Consider the following 18414-nt stretch of genomic DNA (forward strand, 5'->3'; position numbering starts at 1 on the left):
GCAAGAAGAACCTGGTGTCCATTTCGACAATGGAAGTCGAATTTTATAGGGTGGCACTCATCGATGGAAAGGTACGTGTTTGAAAATAGAATTTTCAAAGATGTTTTTGAATTCAAGGTTGTATCAAGTTGCAGGAAGTCCACTGGGGACCATGTCCATTGACACAGCACCAGAGGTCTGTGAGTCACATGGTGATAGGGATGCCTGAATTCAAGAAGAGCATGAAGGTACATATCTGAGATGTACCAAAGGAAAATCTTATAAGGGGACCATTCCCCTCATGCAGCAGGTCCACAAGTTTGGAACAACCCGACGAGTTTGAGATTCATGATCGGGAATCTCATGTATACAGGTGGAAGAAAGCCCTCTGTGGCTTGAAGGAAAATTCCCCGAGCATAGTATGAGAGGATTGATAGCTGTCAGATGAAGCTGAGATTCACTAAGAGTGAAGTTGATCCAAACCATTGTTTGAAGGTTGTGGATGATAGGCCTCTCATACCAGCACCTTTTGAGGACGACCTATTTCAAACAGGTGCAAACCCTGTCATTTGCAGAAGTAAGAGGGAGTTGGATTCCGGATGTGGAATGATAAACTGCAAGCCTGTGACTACCTCGAGGATCTTAACTTTCAGAAGTTATATGGTAGTGATGTTGGACCAAATTTGGGAAATGCCTCTGATTTTCATAAACTCATTCGCGTTGAAGTTCTTGGTGAACTTCCCTCCGGACATATGTTTTGCAGTTAGCATGGTGAGCTCATATTTGGTTGAGCCTCACTAGATTGGTGCCAAGAATCTTGTGAGATATCTTCGAGGCATAATCTCTCATGGATTGAGATACACTACCAGAAATATGAAACTGCATGATTATTCGAATGTTGACTGGGCAGGCAGTGTGGAGGATCACTAGAGCACTTCTCAGCGCTGGTTCTCTTTGGATTCTGCTTCAATATCATGGATGAGCAGTGAGCAAAAGCCGGTTGCTATAAGCACCACCGAGACCGAATACATAGCTACGAGTATGATCTCGTGTGAAGCCGCATGGTTGCAGAAGCTCTTAAGTGAGCTGTTTGTACACATGATGAATACCACTGTGATTTTCTGTGACAACTAGAGGGGGGATTCGATTATTGAGGAATCTTGTATTCAATGATTGCTCCAGCAGATAGACATCAGATACTGCCTTATCTGGGATATGGTAAGTCGATGAGTGAGGAGGCTCCATCGCATTGAAACTGATGTACAGGTCGCAGACATTTTGTCAAAGCCCCGGGGAAAGGTCAAATCTGTGACTTTCCCGAACGACTTGGAGTCATTGAGAGACCTTCTTATAAGGGTCCTGCATTTTGCATGCATTGAACTCTGGGAGCTCTAGGGTGCTTGGGGTACTTACTGGAGCAACATACGACAACAGGGCAACTCACCCTCCCCTGGTGGTGCACTATGTACAGGATGACAGGTTCAACCTTCCCCTGTGATACCCCGTGGCAACTGTGGAACAGGATGATTAGTTCTCCTGTGGGCTGGAATGATTAGTTCTCCTGTGGCAACTATGGAACAGGATGATTAGTTCTCCTGTGAGCCGGGATGATTAGGTCTCCCATGGCAACTGTGGAACAGGATGATTAGTTCTCCTGTGGGCCGGGATGATTAGTTCTCCCGTGGCAACTATGGAACAGGATGATTAGTTCTCCTGTGGGCCGGGATGATTAGTTCTCCGTGGCATCCACTGGACAGCATGATTCGTTCTCCTGTGGACAGGATGATTAGTTCTCCTGTCGAAGCATCCTACCCATGCAGTCTGGGACTCATGGGAAGTACCTCTCATCTGATCAATGAGTAGGGAAATGAGGATAGGGACCATAGTAGTTCTATCGATGGATGCATCGTTGTACCTACCGTACTCCCTATGCTAGGATGACCTCCATTGATCTAGGATCAGTATGAGTGGTTTGAGACACTCTCTTGTGACATTGATCTAGGATCAATGAAACTGATCTGGGATCAGTATGAGTGGTTAGCGACACTCTCTCGTGATATTGATCTGGGATCAATAAAACTGACTTCGAGTCAATAAGAGTGATGTGACACACTCTCTTCAAATGAAACTGACTTCGGGTCAATAGAGAATGGTATGAGACATTCTCGATCAATTCTTCTTCTTCATGGTTCAACAGAGCAGAGCTCAGCAGATCAGAGCAGTGTAGGGCACTGATGGCAGAGATAGTAGAGTCGGACATATGGATCAGCGGATGGAGTTCTCCCTAGTTGAGAGAGAGTGTTAAAATTGGCAACTAGGGCCAAACTCCATGTGGGTCATCTTATTAATGGAAGATGATATTTTTCTTGGATCCCTCTCATCGAGAGGTGTAGGATTGATCTAAAGATCATCCAATTCCGATAAGTATTCATGGAGATATGAATTTATTTGTGTTATGGGACAATTCGTCAAAGTCGGCCAGCAACCAAATAACCCCACATGTGCTCAACGTTTAAGTATAAATAGAGGTGGCCTTCAAGTCATTTCAACACACAGTAGGGATCTCTTCCTCTCTCTACTTGTCTTTGGGCTTTAGTAGGAGGAGAGATCCTAAGGGATAACGCTACCTTGATCCAGAGGGCAGAAAGCCAGAATTGCCAGAAAAGCAAGAACTACCAGAAAAGTCGGAACTGCCAGAAAAGCCGAAACTGCCGGAAAAGTCGAAACTGCCTGAAAAACCGGAAAAGCCGGAACTGCCGTAAAAGCCGGAACTGCCGGAAAAGCCGAAACTGCCGAAACTGCCAGAAAAGACGAAACTATCGGAAAATCCGGAAAGTCTGGAACTGCCAGAAAAGCCGAAACTGCCGGAGAAGCCAAAAAATCCAGAATAGCCAGAACTAACAGACGGAACTGCCAAAAAAGCCGGAACTGACGAACGGAACTGCCAAAAAAGCTGGAACTGCTGGAAACGCCGGAAAAGCCGAAACTACTTGGAACTGTCGGAACTGTCGGGAACAACCGTAACTGCAAGAACCGCTGGGAACAACGAAAACTGCGAGAACTGCCAGGAATTGCCGGAATAGTCGAAGCATTTGTCTCCGAAGGAGAGCAGCATGCAAGGGACAACTAACAAACATTGGGACAGTTGTATGGTACTTAGCAGCAAATACACCAAGCATGCAATGTTACAGCTAGCATGCAAGGGACAACTAGCATGCAACAACAAGCATGCTAAGGACAACAAGCATGCTAGGGACAACAAGCAAGCAAGGTGCAACCAACACATAGATCAAGATAGCAACATGGTGCAACAATGGCACATAATGCAGTACAGTTATGGGTACAATCATGATTAATGAAGCGTGATGAAGCATAGTGATGATGGGTGCAGCATGGTGCAGCGTGGTGAGGTGCAACATGATGACAAAATGCAGCACAACGAAAGGTGAAGCAGTCACCTTGGAGAATTAGTTAAAGCAACATGTCTTCAATTGATCTCATGTATCATCTTCTTAGAGATGATCTATGCTCTTACCTAGATAAGTCAAAGTGTTGACTTCTATTATAAACATACTATCTCTCTCTCTCTCTGTTGAACTATTGAAGAACATATAAGAAGAATTGATCAAGGGTTTCACCACATTGCGGTTTTTCCCTGGCTAGCACCACATCTTGTGTCCTCTTGTCTTGGCTTGTCTTCTGCAATTTATGTTTATGTTCTATCTGCAGTTTACTTTAATGCTGATGTGATTGCTAATCTGGAAAAGATATTGAGCTAACTGTGAAAATTGAAATAAATTGCTCTAAGCATAGAACATACCTAAATTAAACACCATCTGGCATTCAATACTCTTTAAGAATGTGGTAGGGCATTCAAGATAAGAGTAGTTGTGGACCAATATTCTTTGAGAATTAGCTACCCAAGATAAGAATAGTCCAATGGAAGGTCATACTCTGTGAACACCCGGGTGGGTATGTACCTTGGAGAGACAATGATGATGGTGTATGTACATCATTGGTCTCACCAGCATTGTGCTCTGATCTTGTGGAGAGATAGATTTGTTAGTCAAGGCCTTGCTATATGACAATGTTGGTTATTATGATGCTAGACAGATGGGTTACCAATCCGACTCTTCTTATGAGATCTCTTCAGATAGAGAATGACCATGTACCTCTAATGAATACCCCCTAGTTAAGAGGGAGTGTTGAAAAAAGTGTAACTAGGTTCAGTCTTCATTAGTATGAAATGTATTCTTGTAAATATAAAGTGAAAAAGAAATTATTATTATTATTATTATTATTGAAGAATGGGTTTCATGCTCAAGTTCTTTTATTTTATAGGTCAAGCACCCATTGAATGCTTATAGGGTTTGTCCTAGGTATAAGAGTCATTGTCATATATGGAAGACCCTCTGGGCACATTGTATATTGTAAAGAAAAAATTATTTTGTCTTGAAAGTGTCAAAACACCTCCAAGAGTCGCCCTAATGAGTTGTCAAGTCGACCTATATGAAGAGCAATGTCCACCATTGAGGAAGCCTATATATAAGAGGAACTTGTCCTCCATTTGGATCATTCTCTCACTTATATCTCATACGAAGAAGGGAGTAGCAAAAGGTCGAAGAAAGAAGTGTGAAGAAGAGAAGGACAAGGAAAGTCGAAGTGTTTGGCTCTCCCCACATTCTTTTGGGAATGCGAAGTTAGGGTTTCTGCACTGGGGAAGTCTACGGTTCGATTTTTTAAGCAAGAAGGCAAGCAAAGGTCTCTTAGGGTTTCCTACTAGCCCTAAGATCCATATCAAGGCAAGTGAAGTCAAGGGAAGAGCAGTTAGAGGGAGATCGAAGTCTCCTAGAGAGGAAGCAGCAGTTGCTGGGCAACAGAATTTTGGATTTACTGGGAGGTCGAAGATATTGCAACTGGAGGCCAAGGAAGACTTGATCTTGGAGGGTATTTGTCTGAGTCTAGGTCATGGTATTCGTCAATTGAAAGATCTGAAAGATAAGAAGAGATTTTCGGGTTTTCCCCTCAAGAGGAGGGGTTTTGGCCCTGGCTTGCAGCGTATATACTGTGTCACTGTTCTTACTGTTTTGGTAGTTGTTTGATGTATTGCACATTGGAATAATAAAGATCAAAGCTAATAAGTAAAAAGGATACACAAACCGTTATCAAGTTAAGAGAATTAACATATACATTGCCCTATTGAATTCTCAAAACTAGAATCACTTTTACAATATCCCCGCAGGGCTGCGGAATCTGAACAGACTGATGAAAGGAAGAAAATTCATTCTAGAATTGTAACATGATCTAATTGTGCTAGAATGCTTTGAGTGTGTTGTTGACCATGGAGTCTTTAACATATCTTCAGGTGCAACTTTAGTGGTCATCATCGCCGAATCAAGTTGAACATTTGGCAAATTTCTTACAAGATCAAAAGTTCAAAATCAATTAACTAAAGCATGTGAAACAATTGGGGGGAGGCACATCGTTAAACAGATAGGAGAGGGGTTTAGAATTAGGTTTAGTATTTTAGTTTTTAGATTTTAATTTATTCATTTTTAAGTATTTTTATCGGGCACGTGGCGTACCAGTATGAAACCATGCCATTCAAACTAGAAAGACCAATTAGTTAAAATTTCGTAATTCTCAGTGTAAAGGGCCAATTCTAATATAAAACCTTAGAACTAGTTCGGCCAATCGTTTTGGTCAAATCAATTTTGACCGTGATAATATTAGCCCATATATGAAAGAATATAATTCAATTGTATATATGTTAATACATTTTTTATTCTCGAATTATAAAAAAGAATTTTATCCTTGCTAAATTCGAAGATTAACATGAACCAGTGACCTAGCCTAAAACGTACCTTTAGGTGCTCCCACTTGTGCTTGTGCTTCCTACAATGTAAGTCCCATCCTTGGAAAGTAGATTGTGAAAGTAATAATTTCTAGGTTTAGTCCCTGCCTTTACCTTTACTATAAAAGGAACCACTTCAGGGAGCCGACCTGGCAAAAGCAATCCCCTACGAGCAAGTTCAGCCAATGCTAAGCATCCTCCATGCCAAGAACCATCTCCCTGTGAGAATTTCATCAACGATACAAGAATTTAGCACACTTGCTTAGCATTGACTATATGGCAATCTCATTAAACAACACAAAAATCATGAGATGGCCATATAATAAAACGACAGGTTTCACATGCTTAGTATCAATATCTATGCTCAATCGCAAGATTCAACATGGCAAATACCACTTTTCTTTGGATGATTACGAAATATTTTTTGATATTCTCCTCAATGTAAACCAGAACAGTGTCCAGCATACATTCTAAATTATAAGCCAAAACAATCAAACAGTCTGCCATAAAATAATTGTCCCTTATTGAATATTGACCTCTGCTGGTGAAAAAAGCTCCAGTATAGAGCCTAAAACTTCATCAGCCAAAACAGCTGTTAAGCGTCCTGTAACTCGTCCAATACCCTTTGCTGCTGACCATCGAACAACAGTGTCCTGCATGCATCAATCAGCATGTTAATAATTTTTACCAGCCCCAGAAAGCAATAAAAGAAACGCATTCTACACAATACGCTCAATAGGATAAAGACCAAACAAGAAATGCAGAAACAAGCATTACCACTATTTACAGACAGTCTTAGGAAAGCCTCTAAAAAAAAAAAGAAACTCTCTCATAAAAAACTTCTGTGTTCATGAAAACCATTTGATAGCTCCAAGCTGTAACGAAATTATTAGCCTGCATAGATTTTAAGTGCTATGATGTCATTGATTTACTGATTGTTACAGCTAAATTTTAAGTTAGTTGATGCTAACCTAGTAGTGATTACATTTGCAACTACCAGGTCTAAATATGTGACTATTGCGAGGATTGGCGCAATAAATGTTAAAAGAATCTTCCCAGGCAGTCCTGTGAGGATTTGAGGACTCCTATCATCCATGTCACATACAGTAGGGAAACAGACGAATTTTAGCAATGGTACGATTATTGGAAAAGGTGCATTTAAAATTTCAGAAAACAAAACAGGATACCTATACATAGATGTATTAGTGGAAATGAATTTTTCAATGTTTGACCAAGACTCCAGGACGGGGGGATGCGGGTGTGCGGAGACGCATAGGGCGGACATGTGGGAGTACACCCAAATTTTAGGGAAATTTATAGGGGACAGGGAAACATCGGGGTATATAATTTTTTTTAATATATATAAAATTCATATTCATATTCAATAATGAATGCATAAATATATCGATACATACATTATTGAATTAAATAATGAAATACACTGATCCATATTCATCATTCATACTGGTACATACATCATTCACACTCATCACCACAAGATTCAATAATGAAATCCATTGATCCATATTCATCATTCTAGAATCTACATTGATTTAAAAATTAAATTCATCATTCATCATTATAGAATGTAAATTGATTTAGATTCATCATTCATCATTCTAAAATCATATTAGTCCTAAGAAAAATACACTATAGTAAATACCAATGTTATCGGAACCGAACCGATGATTGAACCGGAAAACCCTCTAAACTGGGAACCAATTGGAACCGGACCAGACCAGGGAAAAAACCGGACGACCAAAAATATCTAAAATATTCAAATTTTAAAGAAAATATATATATATATATATATATATATATATATATATATATATATATATATATTCATGTCCACCCACATGAATCCAAACCATTTGTGTACCCACATGAATCCAAACCATTTATACCCAAATAAGCACAAGTTCTCATTTATATAGAGCATGTAAGGGTGCACATAGCCAAAATAGCACCGAGTGCAAAATATCTCTGAACCTAAAATACATCAGAAAACAGGCTCTAGATGGCCTCTAGCATCCAAAAAAATCATGCTACAACAAATACCTACATATCATCAAAATCATTACCTATATTGGGATCTTTGTGATCAATATCACCGTCTAACAGTGTTGCATGAAACTTCGAGGAACCCGGCGTTTCGGGCCGTCCTCGTACCCGAAACTCCGAAACTTGGATGAAACTCAACCGAAACTTGACCATCATGTAATCATCTATGAGAGTTCATATAGTCTTGTTTTTCCTTCTAAATTGTCATCTATGAGACTTATTCCCTTTTTCTTGCAAAGATAATGTGTTACACGTATATATATATATATATATATATATGGCGTTTCGACCAACATTTCCATATTTTAGAGGTGACGTTTCTAAACGTACCTGTTTCGGAAACTCCGAAATGTTTCGCCGTTTCGTGCAACTTAGCCCTCTAAGCATTAAAATAAGATAGAAAAAACTTAACATGTCAAGTCTAGATTTTGTTTGAGTGATGGGTACAGTTTGAGTGATGGTACATTTTTAGTGGGGTCATTATAGAGGAGTTCAACAACCAATGCCACTAACATAAAGGTACATAGAGAGAATGGTGCTCTTGATTAAATACAAGTTCCATACCCTCGTACTTGACAAAATCCAATGTAAATGCTATAATCCCCCCAATCCTAAAATCCTGAAAAACAGTTAAGTCTGTTGGATTTTGAGTGAGATCTAAAATTCTTCTTTCTCCATATGAAATCCAATGAGGTCGGAACCACTCTCAAACATCCTAAGTCATTTCATTGTAATGTTAAAAATTTAAGTAAAAGGATGAAAATGAAATAAAGGAAAATATCACTTTTACTTTAAGAATTTAACATTACCATGAATTCCCTAGCAATAATAGGGCCATAGGCTTGAATATTAGGCTTGCCCACACAAAAGTTCTTGAAACTCAAAACGGGTGCTTCTAGGCGTCCCCCTTTTAAGGGGTGCGCCCAAAACCACTCGTTTTGGGGAGAAACGTCCCACACTGGGGAATCGTTTCCCCCTGTGTCTCCCCAAAAAGGGGATGTGGGGAGACATTTCCCCAGACATTCCCCCGTCCCACGTGCATGGGAAGCATGGGGTGAGTACACCCCACCCTCGAGGACGCATCCCCGTGGAACATTGGAATTCTTTTCTAGGTAGTTTGCATAGAGAGGAACTTCTCAAATGTCAATTCTTGTAACTTCTCTCTCTTGATTGTTTTAATAATTGTTTCTTTCTTTACTCACTTAGGGATGGCAAGGGCAGGAAGGGTCATTTTCAACTCCGAAGAAAAACAGAAACCACATTTGCATGGGAACTAGCGATATTAACAAATAATCAAGAAGAGGCACATGTGCTTCTTCAAGGATTATCAACAGCTCTTAGCTCAGGAATAGAAGCTTTAGTCATAATAGGGGACTCGAGGATTACTATAAAAAATATGCTACATCAAACAACTCCAAAAGACGCCAGTTGGATTCCATTATCTTGAGAATCAACAACGCCTCTCAAAATTCGGTCAAGGTCTCATTCCATCATGTCCTGTGAGAGCATGATGGAATTACTGATGGTTTAGCCAATAGAGCTTTCTTCCACAAGGTTCTTTGTTTAAAAATAGGGCTTATTCTCATTCCTCAATACCAATTTTATGAGCCCCTTAGTTTTGATTCAAGACATCAAATGTAATGTCCCTAGTAGATTAACTGCCTCAAGAGATGAAGTAGCCTATCAATCCTCGTAGGCTATGGTCTTTGATAAAGGGGAAAACCCCAATAAACCAATCTTTAGGCAACATGGGGTGAGTTTTTGGGCCAGTTGGGGCAAAAATCCCAAAGTTGGGGGTTCCCATGAACCCTCTCAGTTAATTAAGGAGAAACCCCACAAGGGAATCTATAAATACAAGGGAGTTAGAATCATTTGGATAAATTTGGATTGGATTGGTTTGTCTACGTTTTTCTTTGAGCCTGAGGCTCTGAAAGTTTTAAGATCCCTTTCTCTTCCTTGACTAGTTTCGGTGGAGGTGATCCCACCCAACCTAGTCACCTTTCTGTTTGTTCAGCGACAGCATAACAAGTGAATCAATTTTGGTCTGATTCAATGGAGTGTTTGAATTAGCAAGTCTTGTTAAGGGAAATCCCCAAACAGCGAAATCCTTCTCTATACTAAATTTGAACAGAAAATCTTTGTCTCAATCTAGCAAAGGATTATTTCTGAAGGAACCCTCTCACAACACCCCTAAGCAGACATCAAGGGTCCTGAAGCACAGAAAATTATTTCCTGTGATAACAAGGTACAGGAAAACTCTTTTGAATTGTTGTGAGATAAGTGCCAAGAATTTGAAGTGTGGTTTTGGGTAGTAGTGGTAGCAGAGGTTTCTACAGCAAGCAGATTGTTGGCAGTCGCAGGGTCACAGCGTTGAGGGCCGCAGGACCAAGGGACTCAAGCCCCGATTCTGGTAATTAATCAATTGCAAAAACAGGTGGTAAATTGTTGCAGAAACATAAGGGTCGAGTCTTTGTAACATATAGACATTTGTCTAGTAAACACATTATTGAGCTAGTTTTAGTTGGAAGGTTTGTCTATTGAATTTTAACATTCAGTATACTAGTGCTTTGTGAGTGGAATCAATTTACTATTTTGTGGGCAATCGGCCTGTTAAATTGGCAACTAGGGCCAAACTCCATGTGGGTCAGCTTATTTATGGCAGCTGATATTTTTATTGGATCCCTCTCGTCGAAAGGTGTAGGATTGATCCAAAGATCATCCAATTCCGATAAGTATTTATGGAGATATGAATTTATTTTGTTTATGTAATTATTATCAAGCCGACCAGCACTTATGTAGGCTCTAGAAGCCCAACCGACGTGTCTATTCCACCCCTACAAGTTAGTATAAATAAAAGAGGATTTGATGTCATTTGTGACATACATTATTGTGGTGATCTCTTCCTCTCCACGTCTTGGGTTTTTGGAGCAGGAGAGAGACACCATGAAAATGTACGCTGGCCTAAGATGCCCTAAGTCACAGCAAAGGGAGGCTCAATATGCAGTCCATGAAGGCACAGTAATTAGATTCTTATACGTTGTTCTACATGCAGCAAGAAGAGGGACTTCGCTGTCCCTATAGACACAGTCCTAGGAGACCCTTTAACGCAGGTAAGAAGATGCCCTAGGTGCAGTTCAGTGGGTGCCCAATCCGCAGTCATAATGTGCCCTAGCCGCAGGCTTATGAAGAATCCTACACGCTACATAAAGGAGGTCTAAACACTGGCAAGGGAGACCTAATCCTATGATGTCCTTAAGTGCCCTAAACGCTGTCCTGAAGGAATCATGTAATCATCTAGCCGCAGTCAAGGAGGATGTATATACACAGCTAGGACAGACCTATATATGCTGTTCTAAGCCACAGTAAGAAGGACTAGAAGACTCAGACTTGAAGGTGCTCTTATCTGCTGTCACAACTACAGCTATCTAAGGGAGCTTCTGTATGTTGCCAAGGAAGTTGAGCCGCAGCATAAAGAAGACACATATCAGCGTAAAAGAGCAACATGGAATACTGCTATTCTAAGGCATGAATAAGGTACGTTTGGGAGCAGCAGTCACTAGATTAGAAGACAAAGGGAAACGCTGCTATTTGGGATCTTGTTTAGGCTTGCTGAAGAAGTCTACAGCTACAGCTGGCTGCTTTGCTAGGCTGCAAGCCATAGCAAGCAGCTAAGGCTGTTCCAAGGCAGTACTACAGTTTACCTTGAGTTCGGATGACAGCATGGATTAGGAGAAACTCTCCTAGGAGGACTTGAAGTTATGAGATCATGTGCATGGGCAGCACTACGATTCATTAGCATGGGCAGCACTATGAGATCATGTGCATGAGCAGCACAATGATACATTAGCAGGGGCAGCAGCATGATGATGATGCACATTAGTTTGAGCAAGATCATGGACATGGACAGCCGCATGATGTAGTATGCAGTGGTGCAACTAGAGAACCAGATGCAACATGATGATCTCATCATTATAGGAGATGATCTATGCTTAGATCTAGATAAAGTCAAAGTGTTGACTTCTGTTGCAAATGTACTCTCTCTCTCTCTGCTGAATTTTGAAGATAAAAGAAGATTTGATCAAAGGGTTTCCCCACACATTGTGGGGTTTGTCCCTGGCTCGCGCCATATCTTGTGTCCTCTTGTCTTGGCTTGTCTTCTGCGATTTTATATTTATGTTCTATCTGCAGTTTATTGTAATGTTGATGTGATTGCTAACTATGAAAATTTAAATAAATTGCTCTAGCATAGAACATACCTAAACTTAACATGGTATCAGAGCTGAGGTGAAGACAATGCCCAAGCAAGAGTGAAAGAGCAATCACCGAAGATAGTTGGGACAAGGCAAAAGGATCAATGGGTTCCTCATAATTCACCTAGGGTGAAGTCAAAGCAGAAAATGTTATCAGAATGGTGCAACGGAAGATTCTGATGGTCCATCTTAAGATCACTTCATTGGGAAGTTCGGATCTAAGGGTGGAAGAAAAGGCGGATGCCTTGTTGAAATAAGTTCGGTCGTTACACGAAGGAGTGTCCGCATGGCAGAGACGCATCTCTTGATGAAGATAACAATCATTCCTGGGACATATTCAATGATCAAAAGGAATGACTGGTAATGCAGGTCATCAAGGAAATGGTCGACTCTTCCACAAAAGCAAGGAACCCTTGAATCTCTTTTATGTACCTGATCGAACCTGATGTCCATCTCGGAAATGGAAGTCAAAGGTTGCATGGTGGCACTTATCGATGGAAAGGTACGTGTTTGAAAATAGATTTTTTAAAGATGTTTTTGAGTTCAGGGTTGTATCAAGTTACAGGAAGTCCACTGGGGACCATGTCCATTGACTCAGCACCGGAGGTCTATGAGTCAGATGGTGACTAGGATGCCTGAATTCAAAAAGAAGCATGAAGGTACACATCTGAAAAGTATCGAAGGAAAATATTATAAGGGGACCATTCCCCTCATGCAGCAGGTTCACAGGTTTGGAACAACCCGAGGAGTTTGAGAATCATGATCAAGGAATCTCATGTATACAGGCGGAAGAAAGCCCTCTATGGCTTGAAGGAAAACACCTCGGGCAAAGTATGAGAGGATTAATAGTTGTCTAATGCAGCTGAGATTCACTAGGAGTGAAACGGATCCAAACCATTACTCGAAGGTTGTGGATGATAAACCTCTCGTACCGGCACCTATGTCTGACAGGTGCAGACCCTCTCATTTATAGAAGACAGAGGGAGTTGGATTCTAAATGTGAGAAGATAAGCTGCAAGCTTGTGACTGCCTCGAGGATCTTAACTTTCAAAAGTTATATGGTAATGATGTCGGACCAGATTTGGGAAATGCCTCTGAGTTTCAAAAACTCATTCGCGTTGATGTTCTTGGAGAACCTCCATCCGGACATCTGTGTTGCAGTTAGCATGGTGAGCTCATATTTGGGTGAGCCTCACTAGACTGGTGCCAAGAATCTTCTAAGATATCTTCAGGGCACAATCTCTCATGAATTGAGATACACTGCCGGAAATATGAATCCACATGATTATTCGAATGATGAGTGGGCAGGAAGTATGGAGGATCACTAGAGCACACCTCAGTGTTGTTTGGAATCTGCCTTGATATCCTGGATGAGCAGGAAGCAGAAGTCGGTGACTCTGAGCATCATCAAGGCAGAATACATTGCTGATAGTATGGCCTTCTGTGAGGCAGTCTGGTTGCTGAAGCACTTCAGTGAGCTGTTTGTACACATGATGAATACCACTGTGAATCTCTGTGACAACCAGAGATGGGATTCGATTATTGAGGTATCCCGTATTTGAAAATTGCTCCAGCAGATAGACATCTATTACTGCCTTATCTGGGATATGGTAAGTCGATGATCAAGGAGGCTCCATCACACTGAGATGATGTACAGGACAGAGCCCTGAGGAAAGATCAAATTTGTGATTTTCCCGAACGACTTGGAGTCGTCGAGAGACCTTTGTAAAAGGGTCCTGCATGCTGCATACATTGAGCTCTAGGAGCTTTGGGGGGCTTGCAGTTCTATTGGAGCAACATACGACCACAGGGTGACTCACCCTCCCCTGGTGGTGCGCACTGAAACAAGATGATTCGCTCTCTTGTGGGACAAGATGATTCGCTCTCTTGTGTAGCAGGATGATTAGTTCTCCTGTGTGGCCTGGATTGATGTGTTCTCCATGGCGATTGTAGCAGGATTGATGTGTTCTCCTGTGAGGCCTGGATTGATGTGTTCTCCATGGCGATTGTAGTAGGATTGATGTGTTCTCCTGTGAGGCCTGGATTGATGTGTTCTCCATGGCGATTGTAGCAGGATTGATGTGTTCTCCTGTGAGGCCTGGATTGATGTGTTCTCCATGGCAGCCTGGATTGATGTGTTCTCCATGGCGATTGTAGCAGGATTGATGTGTTCTCCTGTGAGGACAGGATTGATTAAGTTCTCCTGTCGAGGCATCCTACCCATGCAGTTTGGGACTCATGGGAAGTACCTCTCATCTGATCAATGAGCGGGGAAATGAAGTTAGGGACCATAGTAGTATCGATGGACGCATCGTTGTATCTACCGTACTCCCTACGCTAGGATGTCCTCCATTGATCTGGGATCAATGATACTGGTCTGGGACCAGTGGTAGGAGTTGTACATACTATGACGCTGACTTCGGGTCGGCTGAGACTGGTCTGGGACCAGTGGTACATACTTCGAGACTGACTTTGTGTCAGTGCAGGACTGGTCTGGGACCAGTGAGAGTCGTACATACTATGACGCTGACTTCGGGTCGGTTGAGACTAGTCTGGGACCAGTGGTACGCACTCTGAGTCTGACTTCGGGTCAGTGGAGAATGATATGACTCATTCTCGATCAATTCTTCTTCTTCATAGTTCAGCGGAGATGAGCAGAGCAGAGCAGAGCCAACAGAGCAAAGCTAGCAGAGCTGAGCTGAGCAGAGCAGAGCCAGTAGAGCTTAACAGAGCAGAGCCAGCAGAGCTGAGTAGAGTAGAGCAGAGCCAGCAGCGCTGAGCAGAGCAGAGTAGAGCAGAGCCAGCAGCGCTGAGCAGAGCAGAGTAGAGCAGAGCCAGCAGAGCTGAGCAAATATGGGCAGAGCAGTGCAGGGCACTGATGGCAGAGATAGTACAGTCGGACATATGGATCAACAGATGGAGTTCCCCCTAGTTGAGAGGGAGTGTTAAATTGGCAACTAGGGCCAAACTCCATGTGGGTCAGCTTATTTATGGTAGCTGATATTTTTATTGGATCCCTCTCGTCGAAAGGTGTAGGATTGATCCAAAGATCATCCAATTCCGATAAGTATTTATGGAGATATGAATTTATTTTGTTTATGTAATTATTATCAAGCCGACCAGCACTTATGTAGGCTCTAGAAGCCCAACCGACGTGTCTATTCCACCCCTACAAGTTAGTATAAATAAAAGAGGATTTGATGTCATTTGTGACATACATTATTGTGGTGATCTCTTCCTCTCCACGTCTTGGGTTTTTGGAGCAGGAGAGAGACACCATGAAAATGTACGCTGGCCTAAGATGCCCTAAGTCACAGCAAAGGGAGGCTCAATATGCAGTCCATGAAGGCACAGTAATTAGATTCTTATACGCTGTTCTACATGCAGCAAGAAGAGGGACTTCGCTGTCCCTATAGACACAGTCCTAGGAGACCCTTTAACGCAGGTAAGAAGATGCCCTAGGTGTAGTTCAGTGGGTGCCCAATCCGCAGTCATAATGTGCCCTAGCCGCAGGCTTATGAAGAATCCTACACGCTACATAAAGGAGGTCTAAACACTGGCAAGGGAGACCTAATCTTATGATGTCCTTAAGTGCCCTAAACGCTGTCCTGAAGGAATCATGTAATCATCTAGCCGCAGTCAAGGAGGATGTATATACACAGCTAGGACAGACCTATATATGCTGTTCTAAGCCACAGTAAGAAGGACTAGAAGACTCAGACTTGAAGGTGCTCTTATCTGCTGTCACAACTACAGCTATCTAAGGGAGCTTCTGTACGTTGCCAAGGAAGTTGAGCCGCAGCATAAAGAAGACACATATCAGCGTAAAAGAGCAACATGGAATACTGCTATTCTAAGGCATGAATAAGGTACGTTTGGGAGCAGCAGTCACTAGATTAGAAGACAAAGGGCAACGCTGCTATTTGGGATCTTGTTTAGGCTTGCTGAAGAAGTCTACAGCTACAGCTGGCTGCTTTGCTAGGCTGCAAGCCATAGCAAGCAGCTAAGGCTGTTCCAAGGCAGTACTACAGTTTACCTTGAGTTCGGATGACAGCATGGATTAGGAGAAACTCTCCTAGGAGGACTTGAAGTTATGAGATCATGTGCATGGGCAGCACAACGATTCATTAGCATGGGCAGCACTATGAGATCATGTGCATGGGCAGCACAATGATACATTAGCAGGGGCAGCAGCATGATGATGATGCACATTAGTTTGAGCAAGATCATGGACATGGACAGCCGCATGATGTAGTATGCAGTGGTGCAACTAGAGAACCAGATGCAACATGATGATCTCATCATTATAGGAGATGATCTATGCTTAGATCTAGATAAAGTCAAAGTGTTGACTTCTGTTGCAAATGTACTCTCTCTCTCTCTGCTGAATTTTGAAGATAAAAGAAGATTTGATCAAAGGGTTTCCCCACACATTGTGGGGTTTGTCCCTGGCTCGCGCCATATCTTGTGTCCTCTTGTCTTGGCTTGTCTTCTGCGATTTTATATTTATGTTCTATCTGCAGTTTATTGTAATGTTGATGTGATTGCTAACTATGAAAATTTAAATAAATTGCTCTAGCATAGAACATACCTAAACTTAACACGGCCCTATCTTACTGTGGTTTTGCTGAAGAATCATATTATTGTCAATAATATAGAACAATAGACCTTTGATAAGTAGTTGAAAACTTGAAGTGTTGTGTTGAAGGAATCTCTGGTCATTGGGCAGTCAGCCTTACTTTAATGAATTTTTGTGGAAGAATTATATTACTGTTGGAGATCATTTACGTTCATGCATTACATAGATAAATGCCCATTGTTTGGCAAATAAGATGAATGTGCACTGTTGTGTATAACCTTTTCTGATTCGTTGGAAATCCTAGCTAAAATCGAAACCCTTAGGGCAAACAAATTAACTTAGGCCATTACAATGGTATCAGAGTTGGCTCTCCTGCCATCCTGGAGAGTTGTTTAATGATGGAGCAACTGGAAGCATTTTTTGGAAAGGGAATATGCATGGTTGTGGTAGAAGCTTAACGATCAATACACAAACCTAGCAAAGGAAGCCAATGCATGGGCAAGGGCACACACAAAAGATTGGTCATGGTTATATCCTCCTAAACAAGATTAAAATCCTAAAAGAGAAATCGTACCTGGTGGTAATGGTGTTGAGGGTAACTATATTACCAATGAAGATGAAAGAAGTCAACCAGATATCAGGGAACAATATGTTCCAAAACCTGCTGTCAAAGGGCAAGCACAAATTCATGAGGATTACCACCAGCATGCAGTTTCACCAGTACAACTCAAATTCAAATTGACCAATCATCCAGTCAATGGGGAACAACTAAACAATATAGGACTAGATGTGGAGTTACATGACCTGTACAGTCAAGGCTCAAGCTTTTGGTTTACAGGGTGCAACGTTTCCCATTGTTGACAGAAATGAAAATTCAAATGTCTCAAAAATTGTGGGACCTTACTAACAGCATGGAGCAAACAAATGATTCTAGAATAGTGCGACTAGAACTAGCACAAAATTCCCTTGAGATAGCATTTGAGATGGACTCTAGCAAGATGCATGTGGTCATTGTCAACCGAAGACAAGAACAAGAGAAACCTCTAGCGATGGCATCTCAATTAGAATCTCATAGAGGGCATATTGATTCTGTGCATAGTCAATAGGGGAAGAGAGGTCTGACAAAGAGCATAACTATGAATTTCTTGAAAGACAAGAACAAGAAAGGTCTTTGGAGATGATATCTGAGATTGAATCTGAAAAAGTGAATATGAATGATGTCCATGGTTTTGAGTTTTCAAGGGCAAGATACAAGCACAATATTTCTGAAATAATGATAACTACCTCTAATGATATAGATCTTTTAACAATTCTAGTTTATCATTAAGCAATTACACTTCAGAAACTCAACCATAAAACCATGAGAACAGTAGAGATCACAATGCACAAAGAGAACACAAGATTTACCCTGGGAAAACCCAACAACCATTTCCTTAGAGAAATTCTTCAGTTCAACAAGGGATACATCTAATGCAACTAGTCAACTATGGGGTCACGCAAACCAACAATGCTTATGGTCAAACCTGGTCAACATTCCTCAAGTCAAGCCTCCCAAACTGCCCAGCAGCTCGCTCTGATCTTATCTGCCCTAAGCCAAAATTCGGCCTCCAAAATATGCTCAAAAAAATCAACCTCCTAGAATTCCACCCTGCCTAGAAACTACTGCACAGAATTTTGGCGTGCCCAGA

At 41.6% G+C, this 18414-nt stretch overlaps 1 protein-coding gene across 1 annotated transcript in view; it reads right to left on the minus strand.

Moving 5' to 3' along the window:
* TTN1 (ARM repeat superfamily protein) overlaps positions 1-18414 on the minus strand; it is a 370146-nt gene that overhangs the window by 224505 nt on the left and 127227 nt on the right. The window contains exons 6-7 of the mRNA XM_089403008.1: positions 6370-6486; positions 5948-6052 (exon numbers count right to left, since the gene is read on the minus strand). Of these exons, the coding sequence (XP_089259134.1) occupies positions 5948-6052; positions 6370-6486 (222 nt within the window). The remainder of the gene's footprint in view (positions 1-5947; positions 6053-6369; positions 6487-18414) is intronic.

Source organism: Pinus tabuliformis, chromosome 2_1, assembly GCF_031772625.1.
Source record: "Pinus tabuliformis cultivar Carrire ecotype Pingquan chromosome 2_1, CPIR1, whole genome shotgun sequence".
In the NCBI taxonomy this organism is placed as follows: Eukaryota; Viridiplantae; Streptophyta; class Pinopsida; order Pinales; family Pinaceae; genus Pinus; species Pinus tabuliformis.